The sequence below is a fragment of the Triticum aestivum genome, chromosome 2A, assembly GCF_018294505.1.
Source record: "Triticum aestivum cultivar Chinese Spring chromosome 2A, IWGSC CS RefSeq v2.1, whole genome shotgun sequence".
Classification (NCBI taxonomy): domain Eukaryota; kingdom Viridiplantae; phylum Streptophyta; class Magnoliopsida; order Poales; family Poaceae; genus Triticum; species Triticum aestivum.
In genome coordinates, this window is record NC_057797.1 from 757,738,594 (window position 1) to 757,761,678 (window position 23,085).

Here is a 23,085-nt window from a genome sequence, read left to right on the forward strand (position 1 = left end):
TACGATGTTGCTTTTAACCATTGATAAATTAATAATATCTGATATAAAAAATAATATTATTAAAAACTTTAACAGTATACCTTTTTTTGTGATATATGCATCATATACTATTGTTCTAACCTATGGTTAAAAGCAATACTCAGCCCCTATAGTTTGAAATGGACGTAGATATGTTGGAAACCAAAGAGGAGAAGAATCCCGTGGAGGCTTATGTTTATGACAAGTACTACTCCCTCCGGTCCAAAATAGATGACTCAACTTTATACTAACTTTAATGCAAAGTTAGTACATAGTTGGGTCATCTATGTTGGAACAAAGAGAGTATGATTTTGCCACATTGAAGGACAAGCATACTCTACTGGAGGTTCAGGTATGGCTGCATGGAGATGGCATGAATGCGACCAAAGGAACCTATGTTGTGAAGCTCGAAGAACTCAAAAGGTTTGGTGCCTCTATGGAGGCATGCCACAGAGAGCGGGAACAAATATGTCCCGCTCTCGAGCAACTACTGTACCGCATCCGCAATTTCAGATAAACAATGGGTTGCCGATGAGTGCTCGACAGTGCAGAATTGGTTGATTGCTCCATCGAAAAAGGGTTTTTCCCCGCTTTATATTACAAAGCAAACATCACCACATACATCTCAGCGAGCCAAACAAACACACGCCACCACGACACACACCGAACACACCCAAGGCTAGATACAAAGGTGCCGAGCACCATCACACCACTCGGACACAACCAAGCAAACATAATATGAGCTACGACGAACCACTTGGAGCCACCGAGGGGGTGAGATGGACCATGATGAAGCAAGGACTCCAAGACGGTGCCTCCCAGAAGGGCACGACCACGGATAGCCGCCACCGTCCGATCCGCAGATCAAGTTTTCACTCGGAGCGACGCAGGGGGTGGGAGCACCGCGAGGGAACCTTCAAGAAGGATACGACGTCCAAGAATGCCGCCACCTACGGCCAGAAACTGGGCAAGTGATGAACCCCGGTGCTCGCACCCCGCCGACACACCCCTGCTCCGCCAACCACCCGCAGCCACGTCCCCCGCGAAACCATGGCTGCCCGCCCGCACCTGAGACGCAGGTTCAGCCCACGAACGCCACGCCTCCCGCCGCTAGGGCCGCCGCCCAACATCCAGACACCCCCAAGACCATCCAAAGAGATCAACTTTGCACCAAAGGAACACCACTGACCGACGAATCGCAGCATACATCATGCCTTGAACATCACCAGATCTGCGACAGCCAACACGCGACCGGGGAAAGGGGAGGTGGGGGAGCGGACGCATTTGGACCGGCACACCCCTGTGCCAGTGAGGGGGGCCCAAGCACGTCGGCGCCGCCCATCCCTCCAACCAGCCCCCCCACGGGACACACCCCTGTGCCGCCCCACCTCGGCGGCCGAGCAGCACGACGCAAGGCCACCGACGCAGACCCGACCACCGGCAAGAGGGACCCCAAGCACAGCCCTGAACGCCAAGAATACTCACCAGGGAGCCCATCTGCCCTGCCGTCGTCGTCCAGCCATCGGGACGACTGGATCCCGACCAGCACGCCCACCAGCCACCGCCGCTGCGCCTCCACCACCACCAGCCGAGGCCACGGTAGGGGCGGACGCCCGCAGCCCATGCCGTCCGCGGCCCTCGCCGGCAGGGCCCAGATCTGGCCGTTCGCCGCCGCCGGAGCCCTCCGCGCACCACCTCCGCTGCAGCCCCTTCACGCCGCCGCCCACAACTCGCGTCGTCGCCGCCAGCTGCTGCCGCCACGCCGCCGCGCCCCGAGCGAACGCCGCGCCGCCGCCCGACCCGGAAGCCCGCGCCTGCCGAACCGAGAGGGGGAAGGAGAGGGCCCCGCCACCGCCAGCACTGGCCGGGCTTTGCCCGCCAGTATGTCGAGGCGGCCGCGAGGGGGGGAGGCTGGAGGCGGCGCTAGGGTTTTCCCCCCGGGCGCTCGCGGGAGCGCCGCGGGAGGGAGGGGAGTCTCGTTCAATGTTCCCTGATTGCTCTACTGAATCCTGCTCTCCTTGTTTCTGACCTTAAGATTAAGAAGAAGGCCGAAGCACTTACAGATTCTGTAAACCGAACATGGCGAATCCAAAGCCAGCACTAGAGCCACAGACCCCATCCATGTCGGAACCCCTGCATCAGATAGCCAATCACCGGAGTAGCACCCCGACGGTGACACTCAAGCTAGCGAGCCGGATAGTGAGGGATGTGCTCAGGAGACCTTCCTCTGACTATTGTTGATCTCAAACGTGGTTTCAACTCCGTCAATGACTGAATTTCTCTGTGCTGGTAGCGTAACAAACTTGCTGCACGTCTGTGATGTATGATGTATTCGAAAGGTCCTCCTGGCACAGACGTGCTGGTAGTCCTGAATTTCTCTGTGCTGGTAGCGTAACAAACTTCTGAAACGTGGTTCCGAAAGGTCCTCCTGGCACTTCTTTTCTGTAAGAGACAACATGAAAGTTGAAAGATGATGATAATTGGTAAAGATATATGATATGGAGTAAGATGCAGATTCTTTATGTATTTAACATCTGGATTATTGAATTGATGAGTACTACAAAACTACTTAATCTTATTATTAATCCCTTTGCTCCCGCTCCCTTGACTAGGGAAGCTGGAGCGCAACAGTAGACTTTGGATCCAGCGGTGCTTTGGCGCATATAGAAATTTTGTACTGGAATTTTATTGGTGGAACCCATACATTTTCCGAGAGTTTTAATAATTTAATGTATCTTATATTGCTCCCCTTAATGAAGAAAACATGTGGAATCTCAAATCTCCTTGTTTTCTCCAATTTGCATATCTCAATCGAGGAAACACAAAAAAAAAATTGAGAGTCCGCTGTGGACGAGTGAATTGTAAAAATATCGACATTGAAGGCTAGTTCTAAGGGGGGACGAGGGGGGGCTAGACCCTCCCTAACGATCTCGTCACCCCTTAATAGCGATTAGGTACCACGTATAATTTTCTTCGTACACACAAAATTCTGGTTGTCTCGCCCCCCCATGATCCATCCGGCATCCCACAACGAGAGGCCTAGAGCCCATGTACGTGGTCAGTGGCCCTAATACGTGGAAAAATAAAAATAAAAACAGCCCATGTAGAAGACAAGGAGTCTGGAAGCAATACGCACGACCACGATGTATGCAAAAAAAACGATGTATGCACGATCGTTTCGTTTCCACAATGTGCTCGCTCGCCGTTCCTCAGTTCGTGCGATTGGAAAAACTTCCTTGGCGCCGCCGCCTGCCCAGTAGATCTAGATCGTCCACCTCTCCATCGAATCTCTCCATGCCGAGGAGGGAAGGCCTCCGTCCGACCGTCCCCGACGGCTTGACTCCCCGCCGTGCCGATCCGCAGACCGCAGGCGCAATCCCGCCGGCCGCGCACACACGGATGAGCGACCAGACGATCAACAAAAGGTTAGTTTATTTTGAGTATTACTCCCTCCGTTCCATAATATAAGAACGTTTTTTACACTAGTTTAGTGTTAAAAATGTTCTTATATTTTGGAATAGAGGGAGTAGATTAGTCCATGTCTTAGAATCTAATTGTAGAAATATATGGACATTAAAAACTAATCAGATATTCTTGTATTGTCCAATTATGTGTGTGTAGACATACAGAGGAAGAGAACTCAGTCAATTCATATATTTTTCAAGCCAATTGGTTCAAGCTTTCAGTATTTGCCTTATTTTGATGTGTTCCTTAAAAACAATAGAACTAGAAACTAGAACATAGAAAAATCAGAAAAAAAATAACTGTCAAATTATGGGTTTGTAGCCATGAAGAGAAAGTGTTTCGTTGAGAACATTTTCTAGCCAATTGAAACTAGTAACGAATTCTGAAGAAATTATCTACTCATGATTTTCATTCGATTAACAAATATGCAAATTATTCATATTGTAGAACCGCGGCAATATTTTGAGTATTTAGACCCCACGATATATACTATGCTATATGCCTATATGATTGTCTCTTATATAATTGTGATCGACTCTTGTACTTTAAGCCGCCGCCCCCCCTATCGCTATTTTCTGGCTCCGTCCCTGGGCTAGGGTTGCAGAAATCACACTTCTACAGTGGCGTTAGTTTCATCGGTGGCAATTATATTGCTTCATCGGTTTATGAACAACTCGAATAAGATATAGAACAAAGGGGCGTTAGTTTTACAACGATACCCTCCAAATGAAAAATTAATGGTCGCCGGATACACCGCAACAGCACCAGGAGCCAGCCTCACGATCGCTTTGTATTTAGGCAATACAGATCCTAGTGTTCCCAATGACAACCTTGTATCTTGTGCACTACCTTTATTTAGGATGTTATATCATCTTCTCACAGAGAGTCAGACATCCAAATCTCGTACGGAGGCACCGGCGATGCGACATAAGAAGGAACTTGGATGGTACATGTGCCGGTAAACAAAAAGAATAAAATGTCTTCATTTTCTTTGTTTTCCTCCAACATCTTAGAGCTAACAAGTATTTTGAAGGGGGGAGAAAAGAAATGTAAGCCTAGCAAGACACATTGACGAGGACTATCACCCTAGTTCTACACATAGTTTTGTTTTAAGACAAGTTCCTCAAAGCATACATGCGTACATATATATAGGATATAAGGGTGTCACTCTAGAAGTGTGAACTTGCATGTGAGGTTCACATTCATACAAGTGGTATGCTCTTTAGGTGGTCATTGAAGAACTGCGAACACAAACTGCAGCAAAAAAGAAAAAAAAAGCTAAGAATTCGTATACATGCTTGGTGTTAGCTGTGGTGTAGCTAGAAATGTGTTTTTAAACTATGTGATGAAAAACATAATAGTAGAATAGTTAGATTTCAGTTATCTTATTTTGAGGGTGTCAAGTCATGCCAGCTATCGGCAGGTGATGCCCGTTGCCTCTGGCGGAGGCATCATGCATGTTTAGCCTGTTGTTGTTGGATCGAAGTGGTGCGACAGTAGCAGGAGGCAGGCGGTATGTGACATCTTTGTCTTCGTCTTCTCTAGAGGTATCTGTCTACCGACGCCTCGGTAGACGGATAAGGGCAAATGGTACAGACGGCTTCGACGATGAGTTTATGCACTCCGGTGGAAACAAATGATCTCTGATCGGGCTATGCCGACGCGCGCCTGCGTCGAGTCCTTGCTGAAGGTGGTGGATTGAAACTTGGGTTTGGGGATGAGAATCCGAAATTCAACCTTGTGGTGGACTCGCCATCATCGGCGCACATGCGATGATTCCTTCTTGAAGGCGTAGCCTAGGAGTTGTGTATTTTTTGTTTCTGATGTGTCTTGTAACATAGGGTTAGTAGCTATCTGGGTGAGTTACTGTTCGTATATGGCCTCAGGGTTTGTTTTCCACTTTATTTCTGTGTCGCGGTTGTTCGACTGCTGGATTGTGCTTTATTAATAATATATGGACGCATGCATCATTCTGATGCAGAGGCCAGAGGCTAACCTCCTTTTCCAGAAATAAGGTTATGGTTCTAAAAAGATATTGTTTGTACATGACACAGTCTAGTTGTTGATACGGTCAAATATTATGGTCATATCAGGCAATACGAGCCATGATATTATTCGTATACAAGCTTGATATTGGTTGTTTAGTTTGTGGACAATACTGCTCAAGGAAGATAAAATGAGAATTTTAATATGTATACAATAATACAATAACCACATTAATCACCACAGCAATAACTTGATCTCGTAGAACAAATTGTTAAATTTGATACAATTCCTTTGCATATTGTTCGTCCATTGACAATTGTCAAAGTCTAGGTATTGTCCGTCAACTTCAATACATTTTTTTGTCTCAAACATCTAAACTAGGGACTATAATTTCATTAAAAGAAGAGCTAAAATAATCATTCCAGGAAAAACAATGAAAAAATGGAATATTGGAGGAACTTTTTCTTAAATGAGAAGAAATTTAGAAATAACACGGTCTAGGATTGTTGTCGAAAAAGGGCGGGATCATGAGTGGTAAAATTTATAAAATAAGCCAGAAAACCTTTGTGGCTTTGCGGAATTCCATGTCTGTTTCAGACTATATAATTTTTGATAGCCTTAAATATTTAGTAATTCTGCTTACATACTTATGTGTTTTTTTCTATTATGTTTCTATATTTTTATGTTGTCAAAACATATAGTGCTGAATGAGCTTGTGACGTATGCGAAGCCGGTCAAATTTGCCGATAAACAAGAAAATAGAGTCGACAGTTCAGACCTAAAACTTATGGATTGCAGTTGACTTCTGGACGAAGCAATAAGCAACGTGTTTTCCTCTCATGAGGCGATTAGAAAGTGATCTAGGTTTTGAACCCCCCCACCCTCTCCCCCCAATCCAGTGTTTTCCGTGGCAGGTAGATTGATTTTTTTTCACCAAGTTGCGACTAGATTGATGGTCTAATGCGAGAAGGAGAAGTGATGAGTTACCCAAGTTGCTGCTTTTACTATGTTGTTTCACCCCTTGCAAGGTGCTGTCATCGGCTTATTGTTCTTGCTTCGTCAAACTTTGTGTGTCCCTCTACATCGTTGCGACTACGGCATGTTTCTTAGATCAGGTTGTCTGCTCAATCGAGTTGTTCAGAGGAGCATCTTTGTGCATGAGGAAGGATCCGTGTGGAAGACCGGACGCAATGAAACTCCTAGTGTGAAATTGTAGTGGTATGGCTAGTGCCGCGGCAAAGAGATTGCTTCTGGAAATCCAGAAGCGACAAATGATTTTTCAGTCTTAATTGCACCACGAAACGGTTGAGCTTGGACTCGTTTGAATTTTCAAAAAGTGGTGATCAGGGTGTAGGTTTTCTTTTTAACACAGTACAGAGACAGACCCTCGTACATATGCACACTCATCACTATGAACGGATGCACGCACACCCTACCCTCATGAGCACATCCGAGAGACTGAGCCGGTGCATCATCTTAAGATTGACGAATCCTTCCACAATTTAGTCAACCTGGCTTCGTTGGTGTTCGAGTGGAGAATAATGATGGAAAAATATGGAGGTTAACTTGCTTTTATGGTGAATCAAAATAAAAGAGGAGACACCTTGCTTGGCAAACTTTGTGTGATCTACATTAGCAAGCTAATCTCCCGTGGCTTGTTGCAGGTGGTTTCAATGAGATAATCTACAGTTCTACACCCATGAGAAGGAAGGTGGAAATGTTTGACCAGTTAAAATGATGGAGGAATTTCGAGAGGTTTTTGCTGATTGCGGACTAGAGGATCTTAGTTATACGGGCTGCATGTTCACTTGGCATGGGGGCCAGATCAAGTACTATGATGTTGCCACACCCAAGGACAAGCAAACTCTAATGGAGGTTCAGGAATGGCTGCACAAATATGGCAAGGTCGCGACCAAAGGAGCTTTTTTTTAGAACGAAGACGCAAGAAACGTCCGGCTTTAAATTAATAAAGCCCTCAAACAGACAGTATCCAACAGACAACACAGTCTAAAACGAAAGGAAATGGAAGAGGCCGAAGCCATAGTTTAAAAATGCAACCGGCCTAGGCCTGAGATAGATAAGGCAAAAGTCTTAACATGCCTACACCGGCACATAGAGGAGTGGTCGTCGACTTCTAGTGGCGTGCCGCAATCTGGATCAGTCGAATCCGCTCCATCGCCTCCTGCATCCGCTCAGCGTCCCGCTGTTTCCCCAATGGCATCCAAGTCCGGAGGAACATATGGCATTTGAAAACAATGTCAGCGGGGTGAGAGAAAAATAATTTATGTCTATGGTGAATTTGTTTCTACTTGTCCATAGAACCCATAACAGCACCCCTATGCATCTCCAAAGCACTCTACCGAACCCACCCCTATGGGCCAGAAGTATGCCGTGGAGGTCACTACTCGAGTGAGGGTTCCAATTTTGATCGAAGGCCTTCCGGACCGCACTCCAAACAAAGCGGGCAAGATGGCAAAGCTGGAAGAACTCAAAAGGTTTGGTGCCTCTATGGATGCGCGCTACAGAGAGCGCGAAGAAATATGTCCCACTCTGGAGCAACTAGTGTACCGCATCCGCAGTTTCAGAGAAGCTGCACTGTCCAGTGACCCAAAGTTCAATCACAACGACATATCAGATAAACAACAGGTTCTCGGTGAGTGCTCGGCAGTGCAGAATTGGTTGGTTGCTCTACTGAATCCTGCTCTCCTTGTTTCTGACCTTAGGAAGAAGGCCGAAGCACTTGACCAATTCTGCAAGCCGATCATGGCGAATCCAACACTAGCACCGGAGCCACAGACCCCACCCCTGTCGGAAACCGCAGAATCAAAGGGTCAAACACCAGAGGAACACCATGGCGGTGCCACTGAAGCTAGCAAGCCGGCCAGTGAGGGAGGTGCACAGGAGCTGCCTGCAGCCGAGCAAATGGGTACTGAAAAACCTGATTGTTCTCCCAATACTTCCTTGGCATGCGCCTATTGTTGTTCAAAGGAGGTTTTATATCCGTCAGTGACTGGATTTCTCTGTGTTGGTACTTGGTAGTGCAACAAACTTGCTGCACTATTGTGATGTACCATGTAACTCGAACAATGTGAGCTGATGGGGCTAGACGGGGAGAACCTTTCCACGTTAACTTTGACAAGAAGAAAGGCTTGAAACGTAAGCCGATGGGGGTTCAAAATTAAGAGCCGTTGGCCACAGATAGATTTGTACAACTAAGTGGCGATTGTACCAGTTATTAATCTCAACAACATGCATGCTTGCGTTAATTTGAGTATCTACGATAGTTTCCGGATCCAGGGGCACAAATAAATTAGAAGAGAATTGCACCTGATGGAAATGCCTAACTCTGAACTAGATCAGCCAAAGAGATTCAGTTCAGTTGGAGATAGAGCTAGGGAAGGAACAGAAATAATGGAGAAAGCATAGAAGTGACAGTTGAGAACCAACCTTTGGTTTCTGCCGGAGCCGCTCCGCCGGGGCAGCATGCTCAAGCTCCAGTATGCGTGCCCCATCCAGCAGCACGGCTGCGACCATGACCAACATAGGAAAAAAAAACAGAGACAAAATCAAGGAGAGTGTCAACTGACGGGGGTTAAAAATAAGGAGCGGGATATCATCAGGAGATAGAAAGGATTTAGGATCCAGTAGGAGGGATCAATTCACAAATTCTCACTTGTCGGTAACACCACTGAGGAGGGCGAACTACGCACGGAGGCAGGCATCGGAAGAGGCGAGGAAGTGACTTAATGCTCAGTGTGTGCCTCTAAGTTGAGAGGAGTGACTTAATGCTCAGTGTACCAGTAATGGGCTTGGTGCACAACTAACGGAGCACAAATTAGTAGGCTTCCGTAGGACTACCACACTGTCACGATGCATTATTTTCTTTTATATATAAATTCAGACTAAGCTTTGTGGCCTGGCTGCCTCGCATCGCATAAAAGGAAATGCATGCAGATGACAGTATGGTTCCAAACAACCATATTGTTGCATATCATAAAAGGTGAAGTAATACAAAAACACTGCAGAACAAAAGGAAGCACAAATTCATGTCTGTCGCATGTCATGGATTGGGCATACAGTGACTATTGACGCCTTGACGGTGCCATCACGTTATATGAGTGCCTAAGTGTAATTTATAAGTATGTTTCTCAAGCACTTCTTTTCTGTAAGAGACAACCTGAAAGTTAAATGATGGTGGTAATTGGTAAAGATATATGATATGGTGTAAGATGCAGATTATTAGTGTATTCAACCACTGGATTATTGACTTGATGAGTACTACAATACTACTTAATCTTATTATTAATCCCTTTGCTCCGGCTCCCTTGACTAGGGAAGCTAGAGCGCAACAGTAGACTTTTGGATCCAGCGGTGCTTCGGTGCACATAGAAGAAAACATGTGGAATCTAAATCTCCTTGTTTTTTCTAATTCGCATATCTCAACCGAGGAACCCCGCAAAAAATAAAAGGAGAATCCGATGTGGATGATTTCATTGGTGGCAATTATATTTCTTCATCGGTTTAGGGACAACTGGAATAAGGGGCGTCTACGACGATACCCTCAAACTACAAAATTAATCTTTGTCGGACACACTGTAATGACGTGATGCACCAACGGCGGGTTCGCTTTGTATTTAGTCAATACAAATCCTAGAGTTCCCGATGATTCCCTTGCATCTTGTACACTACCTTTATTTAGGATGTTATATCATCTTCTCACAGAGAGTCGATCATCCAAATATCATAGGGAGGCACCGGCGATGCAACATAAGAAGGAACTTGGATGGTACATGTGCCGGTAAACAAAAAGAATAAAATTTCTTCAGTTTCTTTGTTTTCCTCCAACATCTTAGAGCTAACAAGTATTTTGAACGGGGGAGAAAAAGAAACGTGAGCCGAGCAACACACATTGACGAGGGACTACCACTCTAGTTCCACACATAGTTTTGTTTCGAGACAAGTTCCTCAAAGCATACATACATATATAAGACAGGGGTGTCACTCTAGAACTGTGAGCTTGCATGTGAGGTTCACGTTCATTCAAGTGGTATGCTCTTTAGGTGGTCATTGAAGAACTGTGAACACAAACTGCAGCAAAAAAAAGAGCTAAGAAATGGTATACATGCTTGGTGTTACCGTGTTAGTTGTTGTGTAGCTAGAAATGCATTTTGAAAATACGTAATGAAACACACAATAGCACAATAGTAGAACCCTAGTTAGGTTTCAGTTTCTTATTTTCTCTAACGAAGAAACATGTGGAATATATCAATGTTCCTTCTTTTCCATGCTTCGTAAATGTTCACCTTAGAGTGTAACCCCCCCCCCCCCCCCCCCGTGCGAGAAATTGTACCTCTTTCGCGGTTCGAGGAGAATAGGATGACAATACGATGACAAAAGAGGGTGTCAATTAAGGTTATGGTTCTAACAAAATATCATTTGTATATGACACAATCTAGTTGTTGATATGTAGCGTCAGTCAACTGTTGTGGTCATATCAGACAATACAAGCCATGCTATTATTGGCATACAAGCTTGATATTGGCAGTTTTGTTTGAGGACAATACCGCTCAAGGAAGATAAAATGAGAGTTTTAATATGTATACAATTACTGTCACCATAGCAATAACTTGATCTTGTAGAACAAATTGTTAAAATTCATACAATTCTTTTGTATTTTGTTGGTCCCTTGACAGTTGTCAGAGTCTAGGTATTGTCTCTCAACTTCAACACATCTTTTTCTCAAACATCTAAACTAGGGAGTATAATTTCATTAAAACAAGAGCTAGAACACCCATTCTGAAAAAACACAATGAAAACAAAAAAAAGGAATATTGGAGGAACTTTTTCTTTAATGAGATGAACTTTAGAAATACCATGCTCCAGGATAGTTGTCAAAAAAGGGCAGAATCATAAATGGCAAAATTTATAAAATATAGCCAGAAAACCTTCGTGGCTTTACGGATCTCCATGCCCATTTCAAACTATATAAATTTTGAGAGCCTTAAATATTTAGTAATTCTACTTACATATTTATGTGTTTCTTTTTCTATTATTTTGATTTTTTTCATTTTCTCAAAACATATACTGCTGAATGAGCTACTAGCCGGCAAAATCTACCGTTAAAGAAAAAAAATAGAGTTGACAGTTCAAACTTAAGACTTCTGGATTGTAGTTGACTTCTGGACAAAGCAATAAGCAACTTTTTTCCTCTCATGAGGCGATTAGAAAGGTGATCTAGGTTTTGACGCCCCCCCCCCCCCCCCCCCCCGCACCCCATCTAGTGTTTTCCCTGGCAGGGGCATGGGCCCCTCCATGCAACTAGATTGATGGTCTGGCACGAGAAGGAGAAGTGATGAGTTAGCCAAGTTGCTGCTTTTGCCGTGTTGTTGGATTAAACGACTGTGTCGCTCATATCCCGGCGTGCTTTATGCGGTGTTGGTTTTCTAGTTCCACTGCCATGTGGTGTTGGTTTTCCCGGCGTGCTTTATGATTTTATTGTTCTTTCTTCCTCAAGTTTTGTGTGTCCTGTGCATCATTGCGACCACGAAATGTTTCTTATATCAATTTGTTTGCTCAATTGAGTTGTTCATATGAGCATCATGTGCATGAGAATTTGAAGGATTTGTGAGGAAGACCAGATGCAACGAAACTCACAATGTGGAATTGTAGTGGCATGGCTAGTGCCCCGTCAATCCTAGGATCTAGGTGGCCACTGGCCAAGTCCCTACGACCCCCCCTTAGCCGCACTGCCGCAGGCCGCCCTCCCGGCATCCCCCTCTGACCCAGTACTGCGCCAACCTCTATCGAGCGTTGGGTGCGCGGCCCTACCCACCTTCTATCTTCCACAGTTCTGCTGCTCCATTTTTTATTTTTTGACCCCCCCCATATATTAAAACTTAAAATAGTTGAATACAATCATTTCTTACAATATGCGCCACGCACGGTGGAAAACTATTACAGAGCAAACCATCTGACCTGTTATCAAAGCTAAACTTCACAATTTGGTGAGCTGCCACATTGGCTTGTCTATTGATCTTCACTAGCTTAAAATTTGGTAGGAGCTTGTTGATGGCTATCGCTTCCTTCTTCATATCCATGAGAGATGATCTATCAAGCTTATCATGTGCAAGGAAGGAGGCCACAAAAGTGCAGTCTGTTTCCAAAGTAACAGGCTTTTAAAAAGTGATACCTAAAAGGCCAGCAAGACACACCCGAAGCTCCGCTTCATCAATGCTGGTACACATACCAATATAGTCCCAGGAAGAGACAATGACCATGCCCGCCGAATCCCTGGCAACAACCGCCACACTAGCAGAGCAATTTGTACAAGAGTACTCTACAGTCCGCACAAAGGTAATTTCTCCTCTCTTTCTTAAAAAATCACATGCCACTTCTTTTTTGTAAGCCCATGGCACTGATTGCTACTCTTTGTAATTGTTTGCCCATGTCATTGATTGCTTTGCTATATTTGTTTGCAGAGGTAGTACTTTATTATAATTATTGCTACAATGATAGTTTGCTGCTATTATCAATATATCGTTATTAACTCATTGATGTTGCTATATTACAACACATTTGTTATCCTATTATACTGCATTGATTATTTTTACAAGAATACCAAGGACCAAATTTCTGGGCCCCCTCACCAGGTGAGTGGTCGGGGAAATGCGATGCTACGAGTGGGTGGATGAAGCGTGCCTCGTTCTCGCGGTTTCGCTCGTGACGAACGCTTGCCTAGTGACGACGTGGCAAGTCGCTCATGTTCTAATTGAACACCTTTCATTTATAATATGATCAAAGGAGAAGGCGGTTCTTTTACCAACCATATGCAGATCTTACAATAAGAAGAAACATTTGTCGGTATCAATCCATTTGCCACTCGGCAAAAATTCTTTTCGAGTTTCCATTTCTTCCTTCGGAATCGCCAAGATCCACGCGCTCGATCCAACGGCCCTCGAGTCAGTTGGAGCGAAAACCGTTCCCACCGAATATCAATTCTATATATAACGTATTTGAATTATTATTCTCGTTGGGATTCAAGCAACAATGTTGATGCCAAAGGAAAAAGACCATGCTCCTGGCCCACATGTCATTGACCAACCATTCACGCCGTCCTGGCTCCTGAATCCCCGATCCAAAAAGGCAGAGACCGAGAGGGAGATCTCATCTCGGCACGTTCGTCGCCTCGTGCGCATCACCACTTCACCACAATCCCCATTTCCCAAAGCTCGACCAAAGCCGTGACACTCCTCCCCGCCGCGGCCCAAACCCTAGCCACCCCCGCCGATCCCAATGGCCGCCGCCCACCACCGGCCCCTCCACGCCCTCCTCGGCGGCGGCGCAGGTACGCACGCACGCACCCCCCTCCCGATTCCGCCGATCTGCGGGACTGACTGACTGACCCTGCCCCGCCGCTGCTCGCCCAGTCGCCGACCTGCTCCTCTGGAGGCGGAGGAACGCCTCCGCGGCGGCCGTCGCGGGCGCCACGCTCGTCTGGTTCCTCTTCGAGCGCGCCGGGTACAGCCTCGCGTCGGTCCTCTCCAACGCCCTCCTCCTCCTCGTCGTCATCCTCTTCTTCTGGGCCAAGTCCGCCTCGCTGCTCAACAGGTCCGTCCATGCGTTTACTCCCCACTTTGCTCCCGCTGGCGCCCGGCCTGCCTCGCCACTCCAGTCCAGAGTAGGAGTAGCTCTCGTTCGAGATCTGATCTAGAACTGAACTGCTCCCCTGTCTTGCTATGGCCGTACGCTCTGTGTCTACTGACGAGTATCGGGTACAGATTAGGATCATAATTGGAGTAGGTCCAGTCGCGCAAATGTTGCTGTATCACACTGTCCTGGATATCTTACTGCCGAATTGCTTGTTGGATTGTTCAAACTGAAGTCGTCCAGTCGGTTTGCTACAATGTGTATTACTGTACTTCAGACGTTTTGTAGAATTTGGGCCTGAGCTCTTTGGAATTTGGTCCTAGATTGAGATTAATCTTTGGAAGATGTTAGAGTGGGTTCAAGGTTGGATCTACCCATTCAGTGTGCAGAGGATCTTCTAATTTACCACTAGCGCACTAGTTATCATGAACCTACATGATCCCTTCTCTACAAAGTAAAGACTAAAGAGGTTCCTTAACTTTACAGTCAAGTTATGACAGCAGTTTGATATTCCTTTTGCTAGCACATGTCCTTTATCTCTTAGCATATACTGTAATTATGATGTGTAGGTCTCTTACAAAAACAATCTGTCTGTGTTTCCATAGTTATCTGTATTAAGTGCTCCACACTTGCCTTTCAACATGGACAATCCATAACCAGCTTTAGGAGCTTGTTGCAATTGGTCACAACGTGGGTTTCTGTTAACTTGATGGAGACTAGTTATAAACTAGTCGGTGCATCTTAATTGATTATTGCGTGGCATTGTTTTGCACTTCATTTATTTATGCAATATCGCAATAACAAGTACTGTTGTTTGCAGACCTCTTCCACCACTGCCTAATCTAGAGGTCTCAGATGGGGTCGTTGAGAAAGTTGTAGGTCGGGCTCTTGTATGGATAAACAAGGTGTTGGCTGTTGCCCATGACATTGCCATCAAGAGAGACCGGACAGTTTTTATACAGGTATCTCTCTTGCGTACCCATCACTTGCTCGTGCGTGCACGTTTCAGATACTTGCACACACACAAACTTCTCTCTGTACTGTGCCTCATGTACGATCACCTTTTGTCTCATTGTCTGCTCGGTGCAAAAGGTTATAATGGCTCTATGGGTGGTTTCATGTATTGGGATGCTCTTCAACTTCTTTACGCTCATTTACATTGGTGAGTTATAATGAATTTTCATATTTTTGTCCTCTTGGATTTCTGCAGTATTTGGATTACTTTTTTTACACCAAGTTTACACCATTTGGGCTTTCTTTCAGGTGTACTACTCGCTCTGTTGGTTCCCCCGGTATATGAGAGGCACCAGGATGTTATTGATGAAAAGGTTGGTTTAGCACACAGCATACTGTCAAGGCAGTTGAGTACCGTCGCTAGCAAGACAGGGCAACCACCTAAACAAAAGAAGGCTGAGTAGAAGATATTTTGGCCCATTTGGTGAGTTCTTAAAGCAACTATTTTTTTCGCATCTATATGGTATATTATAAACCGAGTGATCCAAACAAGCTAATAGCTTCTGTGTTGTACGGAGTACATCCTTAGCATTTTTCTGGGCGTAGTTAACATTGTCTGTGGAATTTGTTCAATGCCTCTTGGATCTCAAGTTTGGGCAGTCGCTAAAAATCCCTGGAAGATGCTATCGAAGGGCCATTATAATGCTTCAAAAGTGTCTTTTATGTTGTATTGACAGAAGGCATGAGACGTGAGGTGACTAGAGTTTAGTAGGGCCTAGAGGCTAAAATATAATTGTTAGAAGCTACTACTATAACTCCTTTTTGAACATATTCTGGGATCATAATGTTGTTTCCTCTTTTTGAGAGGGACTCTGTGACATGATTAAGTCATAAGAAGAGCTCCAATCAGTCTGTTTTAGAATTTGATAGTACTGTCTATGTTGGCTTTAAATATGCCAAGACTTATATTTGTATCACTTTCAGTTTATCAGCATCATGATTAAGTCGAAATTAGTTGTTATCTGTCTGTTTTAAAATTATAGAACTGCCTCTGTTGGCTTCAATATGCAAAGAATCATATTTCTATCACTTTCAGTTTATCAACATCAATGAGTCTACCTCAAAAGAAAAGAAAAAACATCATGAGTCGGGCTCACCACTAGCCGCATTTTTTGGGCATATTTATTAACTATTGTAACCTATGCTCCTCACATAGTTTTATGGTATATTATGATTCTCCTACTACTGTAGCTTGTCTTTCTGTTTACATATCGTTAGAGGAACAAATTCAAACGAATTGCCGCCACCCGTTGCTCTACACAAAATGCAAGTCAGGACAGAGAATAGGCTCTTCAATCCTTAACAATCGTGTCATTCTTTGAAGTTTCTACTTGATTTTTAATCTCATGGAGTATATAAGTACTCCCTCCGTTCGGAATTGCTTGTCACAAAAATGAATGTATCTACAACTAAAATACATCTAGATACATTCATTTCTTGGACGAGTAATTCCGAACGGAGGGAGTACATTGCTTTATTTTGAGTTCTGGCATCTCACAAGTCTAATGTTTTCAAGTCATTGAGTTTCTTTTGGGCTTTCTTTCTAGAAAGAAAGAACAATCCCATGGAGCACAATATATTGTCTGCTGGATAAAAGAATACTGAAATAGGGTAGCATTATGTCGTTTTTTTGTGGTTATGGAAGTTCATAGTTTATGCTATGGAAGCCTACTTGCAGGCTATTTTATTAAACCAATGAAATAATATTTTCAGAAAAGGATACCTAATAGTAGTGTATGCTCAAACATTAATCCCGAGGACTCATTGGCACAAGAGAATTTTTCTGAGGTTACTTTTGAAATGGCTAGTGTTCGTCTGTCTGTTTTTGTTTACAAATGTTATCAAATATCATCACCATTTTCCTGGCGATGGCTGTGTTTCTTAACCATGGCTCCTTTTTTGGCTTATCAGGAAGCTCTCCAGTTGTCCTACTATGTTACAAACACCGTGATCCATCCACCGCTGAGAGTATTTCTGGATATCCAGGGCATAATGTTTAACTGCTGATACGTGGGTTTAGATGCACGCTCTTCAATCTGGGAAGTGGAATGATTTGTATATTGTTTCCATGAACATGAAACTTGTCGAGGTTTACCATGGGCACATCTTGTGGATAATGCTGTATACCTTTGCTCGCAACATAGCTCTCTCTACGTGCGATGTTGTGTCTTGCATGTACAAATGCGGTGCTTGCTCGTGTCTGTCGTTGGTTCTGTATGTCTATTCTGCAGTATCATGTCGCAACATGATTCCTAAGGGTGGTTGCACTGAAAAGGTACCACGTGTAGCTGGGGAGTTGTATGCTGTATATACTAACCACTTGCAATGCGTGCTCTGCGTGTTTGAACTTTGAGGCCACTTTTTGAACCCAAAGTTCCAGCTCAAAGGTCCTTAATTGACGGGCATTTTTATCTTCCGTTCATACAGGCTTTAATCACCACTCGCTCAACTGAAATGCTCGTCAATTTGTGGTCTTTGCTTTTACTCTTTGCACAAACAATAACACAGTTCAGTTGGTTCTTTGCAGGTCTTTTGTTCCGGGGGGAACGCCTATAAATCAGTTAACTGATTTCTTTTTGTGTCATTTGAATTTTGGCCACGATTGCGCCACACTGATCATCTTCAACCTCTTTCTTCTTACGGCGCAACCGCCAGCCTTTGCATCGCCCCATCCCCCTACCTCCACCCCAGCAGCCGGTGGGCGCCTTGCTGCCCTGCCCTTCCCTCGACCTTTCCCCCGTGGTCACTGCAACATCATCTCCAAAAACTGGACCGCGCGCTAAAATCTGGATTTTTTGGGCGTCTGACAGCTCCAGCAAAAGCTGTAAAACAGTGTGCGCGCAAAAAAGGGTTGGGCGCATGCTGAAAAACGTTATCAAAAGCTGCAAATTTGACGCGTCGGATTGCGCACGCTTCATAATTTACACTGCGTGTTCTTTTGGACGCGTGTTTTTGAGCATATGCTAAAGCAACGTTGGGTCCGGCACACTAAAAATACTACAGTGGCGCGCTAAAATTATTTTAGGGTGTGAAATTTTTATGCACCTGCTGGAGATGCTCTAAGGGCATGGCCAATGCGCCACCCTGAACAGCTGCCTCACAGGTACACGTCGGAAACAAGCCATCATGGACAAGTCTAACCAAAAAGATAGTAATAGCTTGCAGAGGGGAGGTGGATCCTGCAGAGGAGCCGAGTGCTTCGCAGAAAAAGAGTGGTCCATGTAGAAAACTGGAGAGAGAGAAGGAGAGTAGGAGCCGAGTGCTTCAGAGAAAAAGAGTGGTCCATGTATATACTTAGGGCATGTACAATGGTGGCATATGAATACATATGCCCATGTTAAAAAGTAATTTGAGGCATTTATATTTATTTTTTCTTCTCAATGCAAGCTACCATTAGTGGGCCTTATTAAGAAATAGAAAATAAAGACTCTAGTATACATGCATCTTTACTTTCACTCCAACCTTTTCAACTTTTGTCACCGGACCACACTTTTTCTCTTTAAGCACCCACCTCCTGAAAAGGATCCCGCTTCTCTATCCAAACCTACTTTACGTCATATCCGATCCTGCATGGCATGCGAGGCATCACCTTAAGGCTATGCATTGTACATGCTCTTACGTTGGAGCTTTCTTTACCTGAGCAGGCTTCCGCATGACATCACTTGCGTTGGATAAATTATTTGTGTGCTATAGCCTAAACTGATGTGGCATCTGAGGCCATCGCTAGGTGCTTGCACATGCCTTAAGAGCATCTCCAACAATCGCGCTACGCGTCGCATGCTAAAAACTAGTTTATCGCGCGCCGTTTGTCTAGTTTTGTGCGGCCGCCAGTGCTGGCTCCAACAACCACGCTAAAATGCAGCGCGCACCGCTCCAGCAGCGCGCAAAAAATGCACAGCGCGCGACTCGCTGGGGCATTGTATATATGGTATTTTGGACACAAAATAGATTTGAAAACATTTAAAATGCAATGAACATGACACATGATAAATAAAAATTCATGCCCACAAGTTCAAAATCATGCCCACAAATTCATCCAACCAAGTTCAAAATGCAAACCAAGTTCAAGACACAAACGAAAAACACATCAATCCTCCTCCTCGTCTTCGTCCTTATCTTCGGAAGACAATTCTGCCTCCTTCGAAGATGATTCTTCCTCCCTCTCCTCATCACGCACCGCATCACGTGAAGCTCCGACGGTGTTGGCAAGATCTTCAACGACACCTTCATGGGAATGTGTGTGAGGAGGCACATCGAAAGACATTCCGTCCATGGCGGCCGGAGGTGCACCCATGCCTCCCATGAGAGAAGCAAAACTCATGCCTCCCATGGCGGCCATAGCGTCGGGGGGTGCTCCAAAGCCATCCATGCCTCCCATGGCACCTAAACCGCCCACGGAACCTCCGAAGCCACCCATGCCACCCATGGCGCCAAGGCCACCGCCACCCATGGCGCCGAGGCCACCGTCACCCATGGCGCCAAGGCCACCGCCACCCATTGCACGAATCATGGCTCTTTTTTGGATCAAGACTTCTTCACGGGCAAGATTGACATATTCCTTTTGCAGCTCATTGAGGATAGATGTGTCCAAGAAGAACAAGTGCTTCTCCCATTCCAACAATCTAGTTCGCTCCTCATTGCTCACCTTCCTCTCCTCCAAAACCACCTTCCTCTCCTCGGTCGCCACCCTCCTCTCCTCGGCATAGTTGACATGTATGCATCATCATTGAGACTACAAAGTTTTTTGAACAATGCGAATAAGCTATCTATATAAATGCATTCAAAAAATAAACAAGAAAAGAAACGTTGATTTTTTTTACCTTGGGGGCATTTCGTCGAACATGTTGTGCGCGCCGGCCACCGGCTCAACGAGTGAGCTCGCCGGCGCTTCGGTAGCCGCCGTGCCCGTCCCACGCCCTGCAAGCTTCTTCCTCCTCGCCTTCGACGTCCGTCGCCTTGTTCTTCTTCGTCGATCCCTTGCCTTTCTTCGGCCGGGCCGCATTGCGGAGCCTCGAGGGGGGGGGGGGGGGGGGGGGGGCGGCGGCTCGGGGCGGCGCCGACGCGACGCCACCCGTCGCCGAGGTCATTCGCGGCGGCATGAAGAGGCCCGCGTGAGGCCGATGGTCGGAGGAGCTCCGACGGAGGCGAGGCCAATGCCCCCCGTGTTAGGGTTTGCGGCGGCGGCGGTGGACGGGTCGCGGCTATAGGATAGCGTGAGCGGGGTGCCGGCGCGTGCGTCCACGGGGTGCAGTTCGCCGGCGCTGGCGCGCGTGGGGCGTAGGAGGCGGAGAGGAGAGAGTGCGGCGCGAGCGCTCGAGTGTGCCACGCGTGGAAGCGGACGTCCCAAATACACCGCGCGAGATAGCGAACCGGACAGCGCGCCCAACTCCTTATACCGCGCGCGCGGTTATTGCGCACCCACTAGAGACACCCGGGCAGGTTGCGCGCGCGCTAAAATGGCCAAATTTGCAGCGCGACGCTTGTTTAGCGCGGCTGTTGGAGATGCTCTGAGCCCGCCGATCTGCAGAACACTCTCCCATGATCAGCACACGTGGACATGCTTCCCTGTAGTCGTCCCAGTCTTCCGTGGGGTACTAGCTCGGCTTCGCTGGGTCCGACACTTATCGCTGTGCTCCTCACATCGCCGCTGCCTCCGGCCTTGCCCGGCTGACACCATTTTTTCCCGAGGCACTTGTGTGACGCCCGGATAATCAAGTTACAGTAACCTCTGCTAATGATGCCTCATCACCACTCTTACTGTTGTAAACCTCGCGATGATTCAATCCCGTTCGAATTCAAATTTCAAAATCAAAGCAAACAATAAAAGTTTTTCAAAATTTAAAACAAAAGTGTTCGGGAGATGCCATATTTTACATAAGTCAATATGGTGTAATAAACACAATTTTATAAACTGCCTAAGTATTTTAAAATAAGTAAAAACAGAAAAGGAAAATAAATAGAAGAAAGAAACTAACAAAAAAAAGAGGGAACCCCTCCCACGGCCTACTGGCCTAGTTGGCCGGCCCATTCGGGCGCAGGCCCATCCGGCCAGCCCACTGGCCCATCCGCCCCCCTCACTCCCTTAACCCCCCCACTCCCCAACCGAGCCCTAGTCCCACCCGCAGCACCTCCCACTCCCCCCCCCTGTCGCCCCCACGAGCTGGATCGGGCTCGCCCCCGATCCCGTCGCCCCATCCCACGATGCCCCACTCGCCCCTCCCCGCTACGCTCTCCGCCCCCCTCTCCCGCTCGATCTGGGCCGCCGCCGGCCCGTCGCTGGCTCGCCTTCCCCCTCGCTCCTCTTTCCCCGGCCTGATCTGGATAGGGAAGGGGGGATCGAACCCGCGACCCCCGACGCCATCGCCCCGGTGCCTCGCCGCCCTACGTCGCTACCACTGCGACGCCGTTGCTTGCCGCCCGGCCCCGTCACCGAACCGCGCCACTCGCCGGGCTGCCCCTCTCCACCTCGTTGCCGTCCGCCTCCCCGCCGGCCTGCTTCCCCTGCGTCGTCGTCGTCCCCGGCCCCCTCCACGAGCTCCGCCACCTCGACCTCCTCCTCGCCGGTCCTCCCCGACCGCCCCCGAGCCCACTGCCCCGTCCCCTACTCCCCCCCCGTGAGCGCCCCCCTTCCTTCCCCTTTCCCCGCGGTCACCGCCCGCGCTCCGACCACGCCGTCGCCGGTCCCTCCCGGGCGACCGCGCCCGCGCCTCGCCGGTGCCCGCACGTGCCCACACGGCCACAGCCGCGGCCCCGCACGCCCCGGGCCGCGCCTTCGCACGCACGGCCACGCACGGCCGCGTCCCCCTTCACGCACGGGCCTCGTCCCGCCTCCCGAGCCCGTGCGCCGTCCCCTGCACGCCGTCGCCGGCCCTCCACCTAATCGCCTCCAACCCCGGCCTCCTCTCCCTCCGGCGACGCCGGCCCCTGAACCCTCCCCTCCTCTCTGTCCCTGGCCGCCGGCGCCCGCGCCCAGCTCTCCCTCGCCGCCTAGGCGGGCTACGCCCGCACAACCGCCCGTCGACCCCATCCCAGGTGGACTCGGGCGCGTGCCCGCACCCCGTACCCAGCGCCCGCTAGGCCCCCTGGCCCAATGACAATTGGGGCCCGCCCCCAGAACGTTTTAATTAAAAAAAAGAATTAAAATAATAATAATATATATAAAATAAATAAATAGATAATAATTAATTAATTAATTAATTAATGAATTAATTAAGTTAATTAATCACAATTAGATTAACCTAATTAACTGTTAGTTAATTAATCAAACAATGACAGTGGGGCCCACCCCCTAATTAATTATGATTAGTTTAATTAATCTGTTAATTAAAATGTGTCACTGACCAGTGGGACCCACTGGTCAGGTTGACCAGTCAACCCTGTTGACTGCCGACATCAGCATGACATCATGCTGATGTCATTAATCTATTTTTTGAATTAATTTAAATAATTAATTAAATTTCAGAAATTAATAAAATCTTTAGAAAATTATATCTTTTAATCCGTAACTCGGATTAAAATATTTTCGACATGAAAGTTGCTCAGAACGACGAGACGAATCCGGATACGCGGTCCGTTCGTCCGCCACACACCCCTAACCTATCGAACTCGCAACTTTCCCCTCCGGCTCCTCTGCCCGAAAACGCGAAACCCCGGGAATACTTTCCCGGATGTTTCCCCCCTTCGTCGGTATCACCTACTACCGCGATTGGGCACACCTAGCATCGTTACTTGTCATGTCATGCATCGATATGCATTTGTTTGCATTGTATTCATTATTTCTTCCCCCTCTTCTCTCCGGTAGACTACGAGACCGACGCTGCTGCTGCCCAGTTCGACTACGGAGTTGACGACCCCTCCTTCTTGCCAGAGCAACCAGGCAAGCCCCCCCCTTGATCACCAGATATCGCCTATTCTACTCTATACTGCTTGCATTAGAGTAGTGTAGCATGTTACTGC

At 47.0% G+C, this 23,085-nt stretch overlaps 2 protein-coding genes across 2 annotated transcripts; both read left to right on the plus strand.

Annotated features, from left to right (window-relative positions):
• The first annotated feature begins 304 nt into the window (after window positions 1–304).
• LOC123038219 (heat shock 70 kDa protein 15-like) lies at window positions 305–8,508 on the plus strand. Its single transcript, XM_044462110.1, has 2 exons — window positions 305–415; window positions 7,939–8,508. Exons 1-2 carry the CDS (start codon window positions 305–307, stop codon window positions 8,506–8,508), a joined length of 681 nt encoding a protein of 226 aa, XP_044318045.1.
• Window positions 8,509–13,599: 5,091 nt separating this feature from the next.
• LOC123190948 (reticulon-like protein B11) lies at window positions 13,600–17,330 on the plus strand. Its single transcript, XM_044603673.1, has 6 exons — window positions 13,600–13,813; window positions 13,896–14,076; window positions 14,936–15,077; window positions 15,208–15,277; window positions 15,379–15,553; window positions 17,041–17,330. Exons 1-5 carry the CDS (start codon window positions 13,762–13,764, stop codon window positions 15,531–15,533), a joined length of 600 nt encoding a protein of 199 aa, XP_044459608.1. The 5' UTR covers window positions 13,600–13,761; the 3' UTR covers window positions 15,534–15,553; window positions 17,041–17,330.
• Window positions 17,331–23,085: the final 5,755 nt, after the last annotated feature.

Bases quoted from the DNA above. Each gene is read 5' to 3' on its own strand.
- LOC123038219 (XM_044462110.1), top strand. From the start codon at position 305: ATGTTGGAACAAAGAGAGTATGATTTTGCCACATTGAAGGACAAGCAT. The intron at 416-7,938 runs GTTGTGAAGCTC...AAAGCGGGCAAG, and splicing joins ATGCGACCAAAGGAACCTAT to ATGGCAAAGCTGGAAGAACT.
- LOC123190948 (XM_044603673.1), top strand. From the start codon at position 13,762: ATGGCCGCCGCCCACCACCGGCCCCTCCACGCCCTCCTCGGCGGCGGC. The intron at 14,077-14,935 runs GTCCGTCCATGC...TGTTGTTTGCAG, and splicing joins TCCGCCTCGCTGCTCAACAG to ACCTCTTCCACCACTGCCTA. The intron at 15,078-15,207 runs GTATCTCTCTTG...TCGGTGCAAAAG, and splicing joins ACCGGACAGTTTTTATACAG to GTTATAATGGCTCTATGGGT.